This window comes from Triticum aestivum, chromosome 7A (genome assembly GCF_018294505.1).
Source record: "Triticum aestivum cultivar Chinese Spring chromosome 7A, IWGSC CS RefSeq v2.1, whole genome shotgun sequence".
NCBI lineage: Eukaryota > Viridiplantae > Streptophyta > Magnoliopsida > Poales > Poaceae > Triticum > Triticum aestivum.
In genome coordinates, this window is record NC_057812.1 from 20,125,023 (window position 1) to 20,139,326 (window position 14,304).

The window sequence follows — 14,304 nt, forward strand, 5'->3', positions numbered from 1 at the left end:
TCAACTAAAAATATGAATTTATTTGAACTTTATGTACTCACAAGTAAAGGGGACTTCCCTTTTGAGGAGTAGAGATCCCAACTGTCAGTGAGAGCAAAAGGAAAAACAATCAACAGCATTTTCGGGAACTACTAGTATTCTCCAAAAAGTTGTCATGAAACAACACTAAAAAAAAAGAGGCAAATGTACTTGTTGGCATCTTAAAACTGGTGATTTCATTTTTGCGAGGAGGGCAAATGTTCGAAGCATGCAGCACACAAAGCTTGGGTCAGACCCAACATAAAACACTACATTGAACTCCAGAAACACGAACAATCACGTGTAGGCGGCCGGCACGAGCCGCGGGGTGACGATGGCCTTGAGCGGGACGGCCTTAGGGAGCGCCAGACCGAAGGTCTCAGCCATGTCCACCTTCTCCTCGCCCTCCGGCAGCCTCCACTCGAACGCGTGCACCAGCGTCCCGAGGAAGTACTGCACAAACACCATTCCGGCCAGCTTCCCGGCGCATATCCTTCTGCCGGCGCCGAACGGGATCAGCTCGAAGTTGTTCCCCATGGGGTCGATCTTGGCCGCCGGCCCGGACAGGAACCGCTCCGGCCGGAACTCCAGGGGGTCCTCCCACGCCGCCGGGTCGCGGCCGATGGCCCAGATGTTGATGAGGAGCCGCGTGTTGGCGGGGACGTGGTGGCCGTCCACCTCACACTCCTCGAAGGAGAAGTGCGGCAGGCTGAGCGGCGTGGACGGGTGGAGCCGCATGGCCTCTTTGCATATGGCCTGCAGGTAGGGGAGGTTGGCGATGTCGGATTCCTCGATGCGGCGGTCACGGCCGATGACACGGTCCATCTCCTCCTGGGCACGCGCCATGATAGACGGATTGTTGATCATCTCCGCCATTGCCCACTCCACGATGAACGACGTGTCCGTGCCGGCCGTGAACATGTCCTGCATGCATGCATACAGGGCTTAAAATTCCAAGTTCCACTATGTTTTTGCTGCATTTTTCTACAATCCACGTGTGCATGCTTATATGTGTTCGAGAGTGGATTATCCATCATACCCAATGCATGCATCCACCTTTCTTTCAGTTGTTGAGAGTGGATTATCCATCATACCCAATGCATGCATGGATTATTTTATTTAATGTTCTCAAGGTTCACTCTCTTCTGGGGTTTACCACAATGTTTCATTGTTTTTAAATGCACTTTGAACTTGCATCATGCAAATTAGTTTTAGAGTGTACCATAATATTTCCTTGTGTGTCAGTGTGTGCTACCAAACCAACTCAATGTGAATAAGCTAGTGAGGGTACAAATCTCCAACTCAATGAATGGCCGATGCAAGCACGAGATATCCTGTGTACGGTACTCCTATCCTATGTGTGCATTTCTCCTATGTGTTATGGTCTGAAGCACTAGAATGGCAAAGTAGTAATTACTTACGAAAAAAGCATGCATTGACTCGGCGGCAAAGTAGTAATTACTTACGGAAAAAAGCATGCACTAGAATGGCAAAGTAGTTACTACTTGCGCACATGCAATCATCAACTTTGATAATCACTTGACCAGAGGGCACTACTAACGCATCATATTAAACCATATCATATACTTACTACAACTTTTACAATATGTTGTATCTTAATGTTGTACTCTATCTAAAGGTACTCTTATTTAATGTGTTTTGCGAGTCTAGATTAAGATTAAATAAAACTCTCTTTCCTCATTAAATAAGCTGCCACATCAGATTTTACATAGATATCAAGTTTTTGATATAGCACATAGCACACCCCATGAGTGCGCTTTGCTTGGCAATCTGATAAGTTTGGTGTACTCAATTATACTATTACCACTAATCCGTTGAGAATGACTTGTGCTTATATCATTTCAAGGGGAATCAAATCAAAGGCAAATTAAAGCTAAGGTACACCAACCGAGTACTAGATAAATCAGTATCACCTTCACTCTTATCTTCCCAACCCAAGTGACTAAAATCAATTTTGTTTACAAGTGTGACTGATTGCTATCAAGGGGAAGGTTGGGTGATTGCTATCAACCGATCAAGTGTGGACTTGAGACCGAGAGTGACAGATACGTAACCGTGTTTTCTTCCCCTTTTTTATTGAAAAAGGATGTATCCCGGCCTCTGCGTTTGTTGATGCAGATAGCACACAGTTATAAAAAGAGGAAACCTCCATTTAGAAAGAAAGAAAAAAACTTTTGAGACTTGCTACAGAGCCAGTTCTCAAATTTGCTCCATATTTGAAGCACCGCTTTTAGCTCTTGTCTAACTATATGGCACGTAGTGGTTTGGTTGCTGAAGTCATTTCTACGATAGCCTAATTCTTATATAATTGCCGTCGCATTCCACCAACAGCAAAGAAATGTGTGACGGCGATTTTCCAACACCAGCTAGCTAGGCTTAAAGTTCGCATATGATTGTCTTGATCTAGGTGGAAGACCGCATACTATGGGTGTACTCAAATTGTTGCATCATGGTAGTACGGTTGCTCGCATTCTGGGCCATCAGCTGTGTATGCCTTGACTAGTTTTGAACGTACTACGATAGCTATTGCTAGCACTCATCATGGTAACGAAACCACTACCCGGACGGCAAATCGTGGTGGTGCATCATTTTTTGAGGTATTTTTTGACAAATCTGGCCCCTTTGAGCAACTTGAGACATATCTAACCCTTGGGCAAAATTAATTTGAAATCTGGCCCCTGGGGTCGGCGCCATAGAGCATGGCGTCGACTTGTACATGTCGGCGCTACACTACATGGCGCCGAGACGTACAAGTTTGGCGCCATGCTATGTGGAGCCGAGCAAATTTGGCCCTTAGTGTTTCTGTGGGGCCATCTAAGGTCGGCTCCACGTAGCACGGCGTCGAATTTGTACAAGTCGGCTCCGTGTAGTGTGACGCCAACATGTACAGCTTCGGCTCCATGATATGTAACGCCGACTCCACGGACCAGATTTCAAATTAATTTTGCTCAAGCGCCAGACGTGCCTCAAGTTGTGCGGAGGGGCCAGATTTGTAGAGAAATACTTTTTTGAGGGACTGTAGGAATCGTCTCGGTCTCTTTCCAACCACTCCACTAGCTATGCTCCGACCCCACAATTATATTGCACCGCCACCACAGCAGCTTCACTCGATTGCATGCATTGGGTGGGTGGTTCCTGTGTCGTGCACACGTATAGATGATGATGCGCATCGATCAGTACAAGTTGACGGAGAACCAAAATGTATGTTGAAACTTAAACTAATGGTCGTTCGATTAGATGATGCATGCGGCCGGTGATTAATCAGAAATGGCAGAGGGAATAAAGTGTGGGAGCTTGCTTACGAAGATGAGGCCCTTGATGTTGACCTCGGTGATGGTCTCGCCGTCGTTGTCGTCCTCGTCGTTGCTGCTGGCGCGGAGCCTGTCCACGAAGTCGAGCCGGCCCTCCCGGGCGCGGTCCTCGGCCGTCGCCGCGTGCTCCGCCAGCAGCTTGGTGATGAGCCCGTCGAACTGGCGGTGCACCCGGCGCAGCCTGGCCTGCACCCCCTGCAGGTCCAGCCGCGACAGCGCCGGCACGAAGTCGCTGATGTTGAACAGCCCCGTGCCGGTCAGCAGCGACACGATCATCTCCTTGTAGCTGCTCGACTCGTCGCCCTGCGCGTCGAACACCCGCCTGCTCACCGTGATCTGCCCCACGATGTTGGCCAGCGCGCACACCAGCACCTCCGGCACCACCACGGCCCGCCCGGCCTCGGCGGCCTCCGCCATGCCGCGCAGGGCGCGCCCCGCCTCGTCGCGGCGCACGCAAGCCCAGTCCGCGACCGCGCGCGCCCCGAGCAGGTGCACGCTCGCCATCTTCCGCATCAGCTTCCACTTGGGCCCGTAGTCGGCGAACACCATGTTCTGGCGCCCGTAGGTGATGTCCGCCGCGCTGGCCACCGCCGGCCGGTTCGCGAAGCGCGCGTCCAGCGCCTTGAGGAACGTCCGCGCGGCCGACGGCGACGAGGCCACCACCACGCCGCAGGTGCCCATCCGCAGGTACATGACGGGGCCGTACTTGCGCGCCAGCGCCGCGAGGCCGGTGTGCGGGGCCGGGCCGACGAACGGCATCGCGCCGAGAATGGGAACGCCAGGAGGCCCCGGCGGGAGCCGGGAGCTGCGGCTCAGGGAGCGGCGGAGCGCAAGGTGGAGCAGGAGGCACAGGAAGGTGCAGGAGAGCACGACGGGGTCGGTGCACAGAGCGGCGAGCTGCATGGCGGCGGCGCGCGCTGCAGCTGTGCAAAGTGAGATGAAGTCGCGGGCTCCTCAATGGCAGCAGTCTTAGGCCGCACTAGCTATAGGTTATAGGTAGCATAGCAAGGTGATGAGCTCCATCGTCTAAAGCTTTTGGGATGGCGTTCTTGTTGTGGATGCGGTGAGTGGGGCGGGCAGCGTTGACTGTTGAGAATGATGATATGATATCACCACCTTGCGTTGCATTGGTAGTGCGGTGTGCACTTTGAGCAAGGGGAGTAGGTGAAGGAAAGTGATGGACAATCCTCTTCCTCCTCCAGCAGTCCACATTGCAGGGAAGGACAACGGCAGATCGACGATGCATCCATGGCGACGGTGTCCTTCTCACGGTTCGGTACCTTGAGTACCTGCTCCAATCGCTGATTGCGATTTGCGAAAGCTATGACACTAACCGCTGGCTGCTCCACCCCGGCTCGGCTGATTTACTTTTGTTGTAAAACGATATACTCCTATATTTTTAAGCTTGTTGGACTTGTTGAACGTGTGCATCGTGCTATATAGAGGCTGTGCATTTTTTCAATGCGATCGTATCACCTTGATATATTATAATTGAATTAGAAAAAAAGCTGACCGCAAAGGTGTTAGTAGCAAGCACATGAGCCAGCCGGTGGCCATTCACATGTCTCTGCATGCAGTCTGGTACAACATCCAGTTGAAATGTTATCTTCAGCAATCAATTAGTTGCAAAGTTTTTGTACTGAAGTCAATAACACCACGGTACCTCAGATTTTTAAACATGGCAAACCGAACTTTTTTATGACAAATTGTGTTGAACCAAGGATGGCAATTCTCTCTAGGAAGCATGGCAAATCCTGGCAAAAAACAGGATTTGCCATGCTTCCTAAAAAAATTGCTATCCACGATACAACATAATTTTCCATAAAAAAGTTTGATTAGCCGTGCTAAAAAATCTGGCGTTGGACTTGTAGCGGAATTCTAACATTAACTCCAGGGGTACGGGTGCGGTGATGCGCAACAGTACAAGTGAGAGATAAAACTACTGGCATGCGGCCGTTTTTCCCCTCTACTCTTGTTGTGGACGAATTTGTCCAGTTTTCAGACCAAATAAAGTTAATAGACTAGATTTGACTTCAGGTAAATTGAGGGATCAAAAATGTAGTTTTCTCTGCTGAAATTCATTTAACATGTTGAACATGATGACATGTGGCAACGGCTGGAGCAGGGACATCTACATATTTTATTTGATAATGCAGGCCCTATGTGCAAATGAGTTTTCCTGGCAAAAAACAAAGTAGAATGATGTGGCAAGTTAATGGCATAAATAATTTATCTAACAAAATATTTTCCAGGATGCCGGGCATTACTTTTTTTTTGAGGGGTGTAACACACTTTATTAATCAAAAGCCACAGTTTGTGGAATACAGTTTGCATGGGGATTAACAAGCCATACATGGCGCCCCTGCTGAAGAGAAATAGCTGATCTAGCTATCTTGTGAGCGTCACCATTCGACGCCCGCCCCTCAAACACAAATTTACAATTAAACGCAGAGACTCTCAGGCCAATCTCTGTCAAGATCGCACCATATCTACCCATATAACCCTTGTTAATATCATTGACCACCTGTTGGGAATCTGAAGCTATGATGAAATCATGGATGTGCAAGTCTTCAGCCAACGACATCGCTTCCCGGCATGCGATCGCTTCCAGAGTCCCGACATCGTCGACACCTCTTATCACTAATGCTGAACTGCCCAGGTACTGTCCGTGGTCATCTCTGCAAATGGCTGCCGCTGAACCTCCTCTGTTAAAACTCATCACGCCGGCATCAACGTGAATTTTGGCAAACCCTACTGGCGGTGCCTTCGGACTAGTTGTGGGTGCTTGATTATTCTGTCTGGAGCTTCTCGCCCCGCCCATTGGCTTGCTTACACCCAGGCACTGCAGCTCGCTTATAAATCTCGCAACGAAACCATGGGTAGCATAAGGGCTCTGGAAATTTCCTTCATGAATAGCTTGTCGGCGAGCCCACCATATCGCCCAAAGTGTAACTGCTAGTTTGACAAAAGAAGCATGCGACAACACTTCCATCATTGAGAAGAGCCAAAGTTTGGCGTTCGGCTCCATAGATGAACTTAGCTGTTCCACTTGATCTGCATCTGCTAGAGCCCAAACACATCTCGCCGAGGTACACTCCAGCAATGAGTGACGCCATGAGTCCGGCGCACCACATAGTCCACATGAACTCGTTGTTGACATATTTCTGTGTGATCTGACATCCTCTGTGGGCAAAGATTGCTTAGCCAGTCTCCACAAAAACATCCGAACTTTGCTGGGCACTTGCACTTTCCACAAAAGCTTCCATGCTGAACCTTCCGAGTCCGTACTTGAGGAGCCCGCTGTTTGCTCAAGCCATGCCTCTCTCCTCCTCCTGGTGGAAACCAACATAGCATAGGCAGACCGGACCGTAAATATGCCGGACTTTTCATAATGCCACGACCAGAAATCTGCTATATTTTTTGTGCATAAAGGTATTCTCAGAACGATAGGAATATCCATTGGCATGAGTACCTGTTCTAACTTCTCCCTATTCCATGTCGCCGAGGTAGCATCAATGAGCTCCGAAACATGTACCGGCGGGTGAGTTACCCTGCTCCCGTACGGACGCAACATCTCCGTGCGAGGCAACCAGTTATCGTTCCAAATATTTGTGGTTTCTCCATTGCCAATACGTTTGATCAGTCCTTGCTTCAAAACCTCTTTGCCTTCTATAACAGCTCGCCAAATTTGGCTAGGGTGGCTTCCCAGTGAAGCTTCCAGAAAAGGCGTGGTTGGGAAATATATGCTCCTCAAGATGCGAGCACTGAGAGATTCAGAATTTTGCAATATCCTCCATGCTTGTTTAGCAAGCATCGCCAAGTTAAAGAGTTCAAAGTCTTTAAAACCCAAACCACCCATATTCTTGGGTTGTGTCATTGCCTTCCAGGACACCCAGTTGGGCTTGCGTTGTCCATTCTTGCTTCCCCACCAAAATTTCCGAATTAGCATGTTCAAGTGCTCGCCGGGCATTACTATAGCGCAAATGCTAGGTCCCGCTTATTGTGAGACTGTAGCACGCGTCGCCTCAACGATCAGCGACATGGGCCGACCCATTAAGAGTGGTACGGGCAGTTTTGGCAAGCTTCCTAGGGCCCGTTCCACGAATGTTCCATCCTGTCTTGGAAAAGTTCTACATGTTTTTCTTTCCTTTTTCCTTTCTTTGATATTATTTATGAGTTTTATTTTGTTTTTTTATTTTCTGTTCTAATTTTGCTTTTAAAAATACACATTTGTTTGTTTAATACACGTTGAACATTTATCTTATATAGGTTGAACATTTTTAGATACACTTTGAACATTGTCTAAATGAATATTATGTATAAAAAATACACTGTGAACATTAAACACACATTGGAAATTTACATAAGTTTTCATTATTCTTTTTTATAAAATGTCACCAGACTTATTGTTAAATACGTAAATATTTTTTAAATGTCATGAACATTTTTTTGAATGGTATGAACTATTTTTACAAATGATTTGACTTTTTTTTACATTATTGCTATAAAGTATCATGGAAATCTTAAACATGTGATATTTTTTAAATGTCACAAAATTTTTTATGAATGTCACGTACATTTTATAAAAAAATGGCAATAAAATATTTTAAAAGCAGGGTGAACACATTTTAAATGTCATGAACAAATTTTGTAAATGTGTGAATTTTTTTGAAATGTCATGAATAGTTTTAGAAATTGTGCAAACAAATTTTTAGATTACATTAACATTTTTTAAATGCACGGTGACCACTATTAAACATTGAAGTAATGTAGTGTTTGAAATATATTTTTTACATTTTGAAACATCAAGAAAAAATAGAAAATGAAAGGAGAAATGTTGAGATAACAAAGTAAGGGATGAAGGAGCGGACTACTGGATTGACCCACTATAAATGCCTGCTAGCGGGGGGGGGGGGGGGGGGAGTATTTTGCATATTTTGAAACCAAATTGAAATTGCACAAGTTATATGACTCCAGTGATAATATTGATACTAGGAAGAAAACAACACAGATTGTGTGTTAAATGTTCTCGGCTCCAAACAAGTTGAAACCTGGTCCTTTTTAAAAGGGAAGATGCCTTAGACATCGGTGTTGTATAGATCGTGTGATGTGCACCCTCAACACTCTGAGTAAAAGGGCAAAGCCCACAATCCTGCATATGGTACGATATAGAATCGACTGGATAGAGAAATTGTGCACGATACTGATAGTTGGACAGCAAGGCACGGCTGCATGCAGGTGAAGGGAATTGATTCAGGGTGCCTACCTTTCTTTTTTCTTTGGCACTAATTCAGGGGCCTATCCTGCTAGTGGCCAATTTTAGTGATCTAAACGCTCTTATATTAGTTTACGGAGGGAGTACTAGCTGACGATGCCTGCCCTTTCCCAATTTGGCTCTTTCATTGTAGTGAACAGTCGTCTCGAAAGAAACAAGATATAATAAGAAAAATAAAAAAGGACATATGCTCTTGGCCTCAGAGGAATAAACCCTCTTTGGACCTCATAGTATATGGGAGGCCTTGTCGTCTCATGCGTTGCATGATCATCCCCATAAAACGGCCTCTCGCCCAGAGGGAAAGCTTGCCATTTTCGTTGAGTCTCACTCACTTTGCATGCCGTCCTAGCTTAGCAAGTTTTCCTTTGGATTGGACATTGTGGTGGTGGGTGGTGGTACGAGGAAGAGGATGGGGCGGGGGAAGACGCAGATGAAGCTGATAGAGGACCGGACGAGCCGGCGGGTGGCCTTCTCCAAGCGCCGCAGCGGCTTGCACAGGAAGGCTTTCCAGCTCTCCGTGCTCTGCGATGCCGAGGTCACCCTCATCGTCTTCTCCCCAGGCGGCAGGCTCTACGAGTTTGCCAACGCCGGGTAATTGTATTATTTTTTTACCACCCCGTCCTTCCTACTCTATGTTCGCTTGCTGGCGAAAGAAAAATGTGCCCCATCCATGTAGTCATGGATATTCGCGCCAACTATTTTAGCAGCAAAACTCGCTACTCGCCCAAAGCCCTCTGCAAAGAAAAAGAAAAAAGAAAATTTGTACTTCCAGTGAAATTTAATAATAGATCTAATCCTTTTCGCAAAAAAAGAAGCCCTCTGCACTCCGCCGTCACACTACGTCCGTCTCGTTCTATATATCTGGGACCGGGTGCACTCCATCCATTTTTCTATCACAATGCACAAACTCAGGCCACCACACACAAGGTTTATGGCCTCTTTGATTTGCAGGATTTTAAAAATGTGAGAGTAGGGAAAACACAGGATTGGAATGTCATGCTCATCTCAATCCTACACAATTTTGGTTTGTTAGATTGCATTTGCATCATAGGAAAAACAAAGGATTCTTTTTAAGAGATTTGAGTGGATGCTAGAAATTCTATGAAAAGTAATACATAGAAATACTTAGGAAAAATTCTTATAGGATTCAATCTTATGAATCAAACAACCAGTATAGAAAAAAATTCTAAGGATTCTAATCCTCCAAAATTCCTGAATCAAAGGAGCGCTTACTGAAGACTGGGTGAGAGTTGCCGAGCTTTAGAATTGATGTATACTTCTCCCAATGAAAAGAGCAGATAAATCTTTCTCCGTACGTCCGGTTATTGCCCCAGTTTGAGCTAAACTTTAAACAGAAGGGCCTCCAGATGGAAGGACGGTTAGTACATCTAGGCTACTCATTTCCCTATGGCCTAGATTCTTTAACCAATAGGATAATCTGGGATGGAAGGAAAGCAAAAAATATAGTAATATATAGAATAATAACCAAATGCTACTGGCCAGCCTAGAATTACACGGGACGCACTAATGCTTGTCACAATAGCTTATCTTGAGATCGTTTGCCGTGTAGGAGTACTACGTGTTTGGTTATGGTTGTTAACCCTGAGTTAATTAACTGTTTATAGAGTAATTAACTGTTATTGTTGTTGTTATTATTGTATATTTTACATCTTAAATTTAAATTCAGCATGCAGAATACAATTGGACGTTATAATGAGACAAACACAAAGGATAGTACTAGCAACCAGGTACATCAAGATATAGAGGTGCATAGTCTGTGTTTCATACACATAGTACTCCCTCTTTATTACTAATATATAGTGCATATTACTTTTGTCTTGCTCAGCTTTTTAAGCTTTTACCAAGTTTGTAGAAAAAGTCATCAGCATCTACAATACCATTAGGTTTATCATGAAATATTTTTCATATCATATGTATTGGTATGCAAATGTTCATATTGTTCTCTATAAACTCAGCCAAACATTACAATTTTTGACTTCAGAAAAATGTGATACGCACTGTATTTTGGCATCGATTGATAGTAGTACCTTGTGGTTTGATTTTAAATGTGACAAAAATTTCAAAAACGCTATGTGATCTCAACTGCAGAAAATAAAAGCTGATGCAGAGGCCTTGTCAAAGAAGCTCGATGCTCTTGAAGCATACAAAAGGTAACAACTATGAGAAATGAGACTATTCCCTCCGTTTCAAAATAGATGACCCAACTTTATACTAAAGTTAGTATAAATTTGGGTCATCTATTTTGAAACGGAGGGAGTACTTTTTATGCGCTACCAGCCAAATTATCGGTTGGAATCCTCTCTATACTGTTGAGATGCAGGAAAATTTTGGGTTCTAATTTAGAAGAATGCTCTATTGAAGAACTGCAAAGCATAGAGGACAGAACTGAAAAAAAGCCTTCTTAGCATCAGAACAATGAAGGTTAGCAAATTCTAACTCAGTCCACATGAAGTTTTAGCAATAACGAATCCATGTGTGATTTAATGATACACAAGACAGGCAATGGAATCTTACACAATAGCTAATGCGACGTAAATTCTTAATTATATTAGAGCAAGTATAATAAGGTGACATAAGCAGATTATAAGAGTTGCCACATCAGATTTGTGGTTAGTTTTTTTTTTGAGGCAAAGATTTGTGGTTAGTTGGAGGAGGGAGAACAGAAACGGGTCGTAAACTTGCATCAAGCTACAACACTGGCTCCAAAAAGCTTCGTGAGAGAGTGAGGTGTGTCAAGTACTAATGTCTTTTTTCAAAAAGGATGTTTAACCTGCCATCTTTGCATCATTAATTACTTAGTATATGTATATTTATATCTAAGTGCAAAGGTAATAGAAACTTAGCATGCTACCAGTACCAGTGCAAGCTTAATGCTACTCAATTATCTTACATGTCAGGCTCGGCGGTTGGAAGAGCAGCTCGCTAAGCTGAGGCAGAATGTGGTGAAGTTGAGCCACCACAAACAAGAACTATATTTCCAGGTAAAGATGGACAATGAAATTGCCTTCAAGAATGAAACAACCCAACTCTGAACACATATCATGTCCCTCATGTGCATCCCGGTCGAGATCACCACCCATCCATGCATCTAGCAAGCAGCTCAACTAAGTGTAACATATAGGAGTATAATGATCTGTCCACTGATGGGCTTGCCCTCGTTAACATGTGCAGTACCAGAAGGAGCACCACCTTGCGATGGCGGCGGCAGCCTCTGCTATGGCAACCTTCCCAGACGACGATGACCACCACGACGTCATGGATGTGGAGACGGAGCTATTTCTTGGATTGCCTGGCTCAAGTCGTTCATAAGAGAGAGTACATGCTGGAGAAAATGCTCAGAATAAGCTGGAAACGTCTCCGTTTCCAGCCTTAGCAATAGCAGACAACGAATGAATGAGACACTAATAAAGCCAACCGTGTTATGTTACCATAGCTGTTTTTGCTTCTTACTTATGATTATTTTCAACGTTAAATGTTGGTCGAGCAAAGGAAAGCACCGAGGCGTTCGCTTCTCCGAGCGTGCAAGCGGTTAGGAAACTAATCCTGCAAGTAGTATCACAGTTTGAACGTTTGATTCTAATCCATGGAAGGAGCAACTGGCATAGTTGTGCCTCTGCTTTGTTAGTGTGTTTTTTTGCGAGAAGTTACTGTCTTTACCTTTGCCACTCTCTTCGCCTTTGTTACTTTCTTTATTAAATCTTCATCTTTTCATGCTTTCAACTGGCATAGTTGTGCCTATGCTCCCTGAAAATGACCGTGGGGGGCATCTTCCCTGCTCCAAGGGACGTGCACTGCTACCTTCAAAAACATGTGCACGATTGAGATCTGTCCTGAATCTGTCTGGTCCCTTCATTCTCTCTTCCTGCCGTGGTGGAACCGTTGGTGGTGAAGGGAGATGTGGCGTGGCTACGGTTTTATAGGGGAGAAGGCCTTGCACTTTGTCCTTGTTGGTTTCAATTTTATTATTTGATTCTCCGAGTTCCTTCGGAGTGAAATTCAAGTATAAAATACCCTATGGGTGTCTTTTTGTTAATAAAATAAAAATTAGCTCGTCGGTACTCTTGATCGTACACCTTTATTGACCAAAAACATTTGTAAGGCATGAACTTGCCGTACCCCTGAAATATAATAATGACAAAGAACCAAAAGCCAAACAAATGACACGTATCATTCAAGATATGTTTGTAGCTGCATCCGTATCGTACTTGGATAATTCCAAAATTTGGAAGTCAGTTCGGAATCATGGTAAACAGATCCCTTTTTTCATAGACAACCACCAGTTTGCCCGTGCAATCTCTTTTTTTGGAGTGGCTGGAGGCTCGAGCATCGTGCCGAGCCTGGAGCAGCGAGTGGTCAGTCAATTGGGTGATGAACCGATTGCGACATCTTGACAACCTAGGTCGGGTGGCATGCGGTGACAAGGTACTCCTGCGAGATGGGTGAAGGTGGAGAGGCTGGATAACTAGGCGATCTCCATTGGCACCGATGGGCGAAGCCAGTCCCAATTTTTCATGGATCCAAAGAGGTGGGAAGGAAGGAGTAATTGTGTGTACTGGTACTCCTATGACGTGTTCGTTTTTGTACTTAACAGTTTCTAATGAATGTTGCAGATTGAAATATTATGTTAGCCAAAGGATTACCACCATATTTTAAAAATTGAAACGGTGAGGCTATCGGTTCCAATTTGGAATACTTGAGATGATTCTTTTAAAAGACCAGCCGGTTGACAAGTATGGCTGGAGCGGGCGCGGTCGATGAAGACGGCGTTGCACGCGTGGTTGTGTCGTGGTTAGCCTGTTGACTCTTGAAGGCGTCCAGACCCTCGCCGAAATCGACCACCTGGGTGTCGAGCTACTTGACCTCCGTGGATAGAGAAAAAAATTATTGCAGTAATTCCTTCAAAGTTTTCTGCACACCCTCCATGGCTTGCAACACAAATTTCGTCTGAGCCGACGGAGTCGCCGACGGTGCCGTTGCAACCGCCCTAAATCGAGCCTAGCCCGCTAGGGATTTCGTGTTTGGTCATCGGAGCAACTGGACACCCTTTGCGGTGGATGTTACAGCTCGATCGCGGGATTGTGGTGCAGCGGTGACTGGCAAAGCTCTGAATACCACGTTGTTACGACCCCGGGAGAGATCGAACAGGCATGAGGAGGAGATCCAGGAGAAGGGGATGAGATCCAGAGGTATGAGAAGGGGTAGGTGAGAAGAGAGTTCAGGATGAGAAGGAATCTGAATTATCTCAAATGGCAACATGCCTACACTACCATCGCGGCTACACCTTTAACGCCACAGCCTGGCTCAGGCCCACACGTCATACTCACACATCCTAGTGACAACTATTCCACTAGCTCCTCCAGTGAATCCAGTTCTTCTTCTCCTCCAAGGTCCTATTGCTGCACTTGTGCCTCTCTATTTGCCTCTGCTTCAGTGTGGGGCTTGACTGGAGTGGAGGGCGTGACACGAGCATTGTGCTGAGCCTGGAGCAGCGAGTGGTCGGTCAATTGGGTGACAAACCGATTGCAACATCTTGACAACCTACATCGGGTGGCGTGCGGTGACAAGCTACTCCTGCGAGGTGGGTGAAGGTAGAAAGGCTGGATAACTAGGCGATCTCCATTGGCACCGATGGGCGAAGCCGGTCCCTATTTTTCATAG

General features: G+C 45.5%; 1 protein-coding gene and 1 pseudogene across 1 annotated transcript; one reads left to right on the top strand and one right to left on the bottom strand.

Moving 5' to 3' along the window:
* On the bottom strand, positions 1-4,468 carry LOC123151823 (flavonoid 3',5'-hydroxylase). Its single transcript, XM_044571464.1, has 2 exons — positions 3,342-4,468; positions 1-942 (listed from the first exon to the last, which is right to left on the bottom strand). Exons 1-2 carry the CDS (start codon positions 4,251-4,253, stop codon positions 316-318), a joined length of 1,539 nt encoding a protein of 512 aa, XP_044427399.1. The 5' UTR covers positions 4,254-4,468; the 3' UTR covers positions 1-315.
* A 4,566-nt stretch (positions 4,469-9,034) lies between these two features.
* On the top strand, positions 9,035-11,955 carry LOC123152846 (MADS-box transcription factor 50-like; annotated as a pseudogene).
* The last annotated feature ends 2,349 nt before the right edge of the window (positions 11,956-14,304 follow it).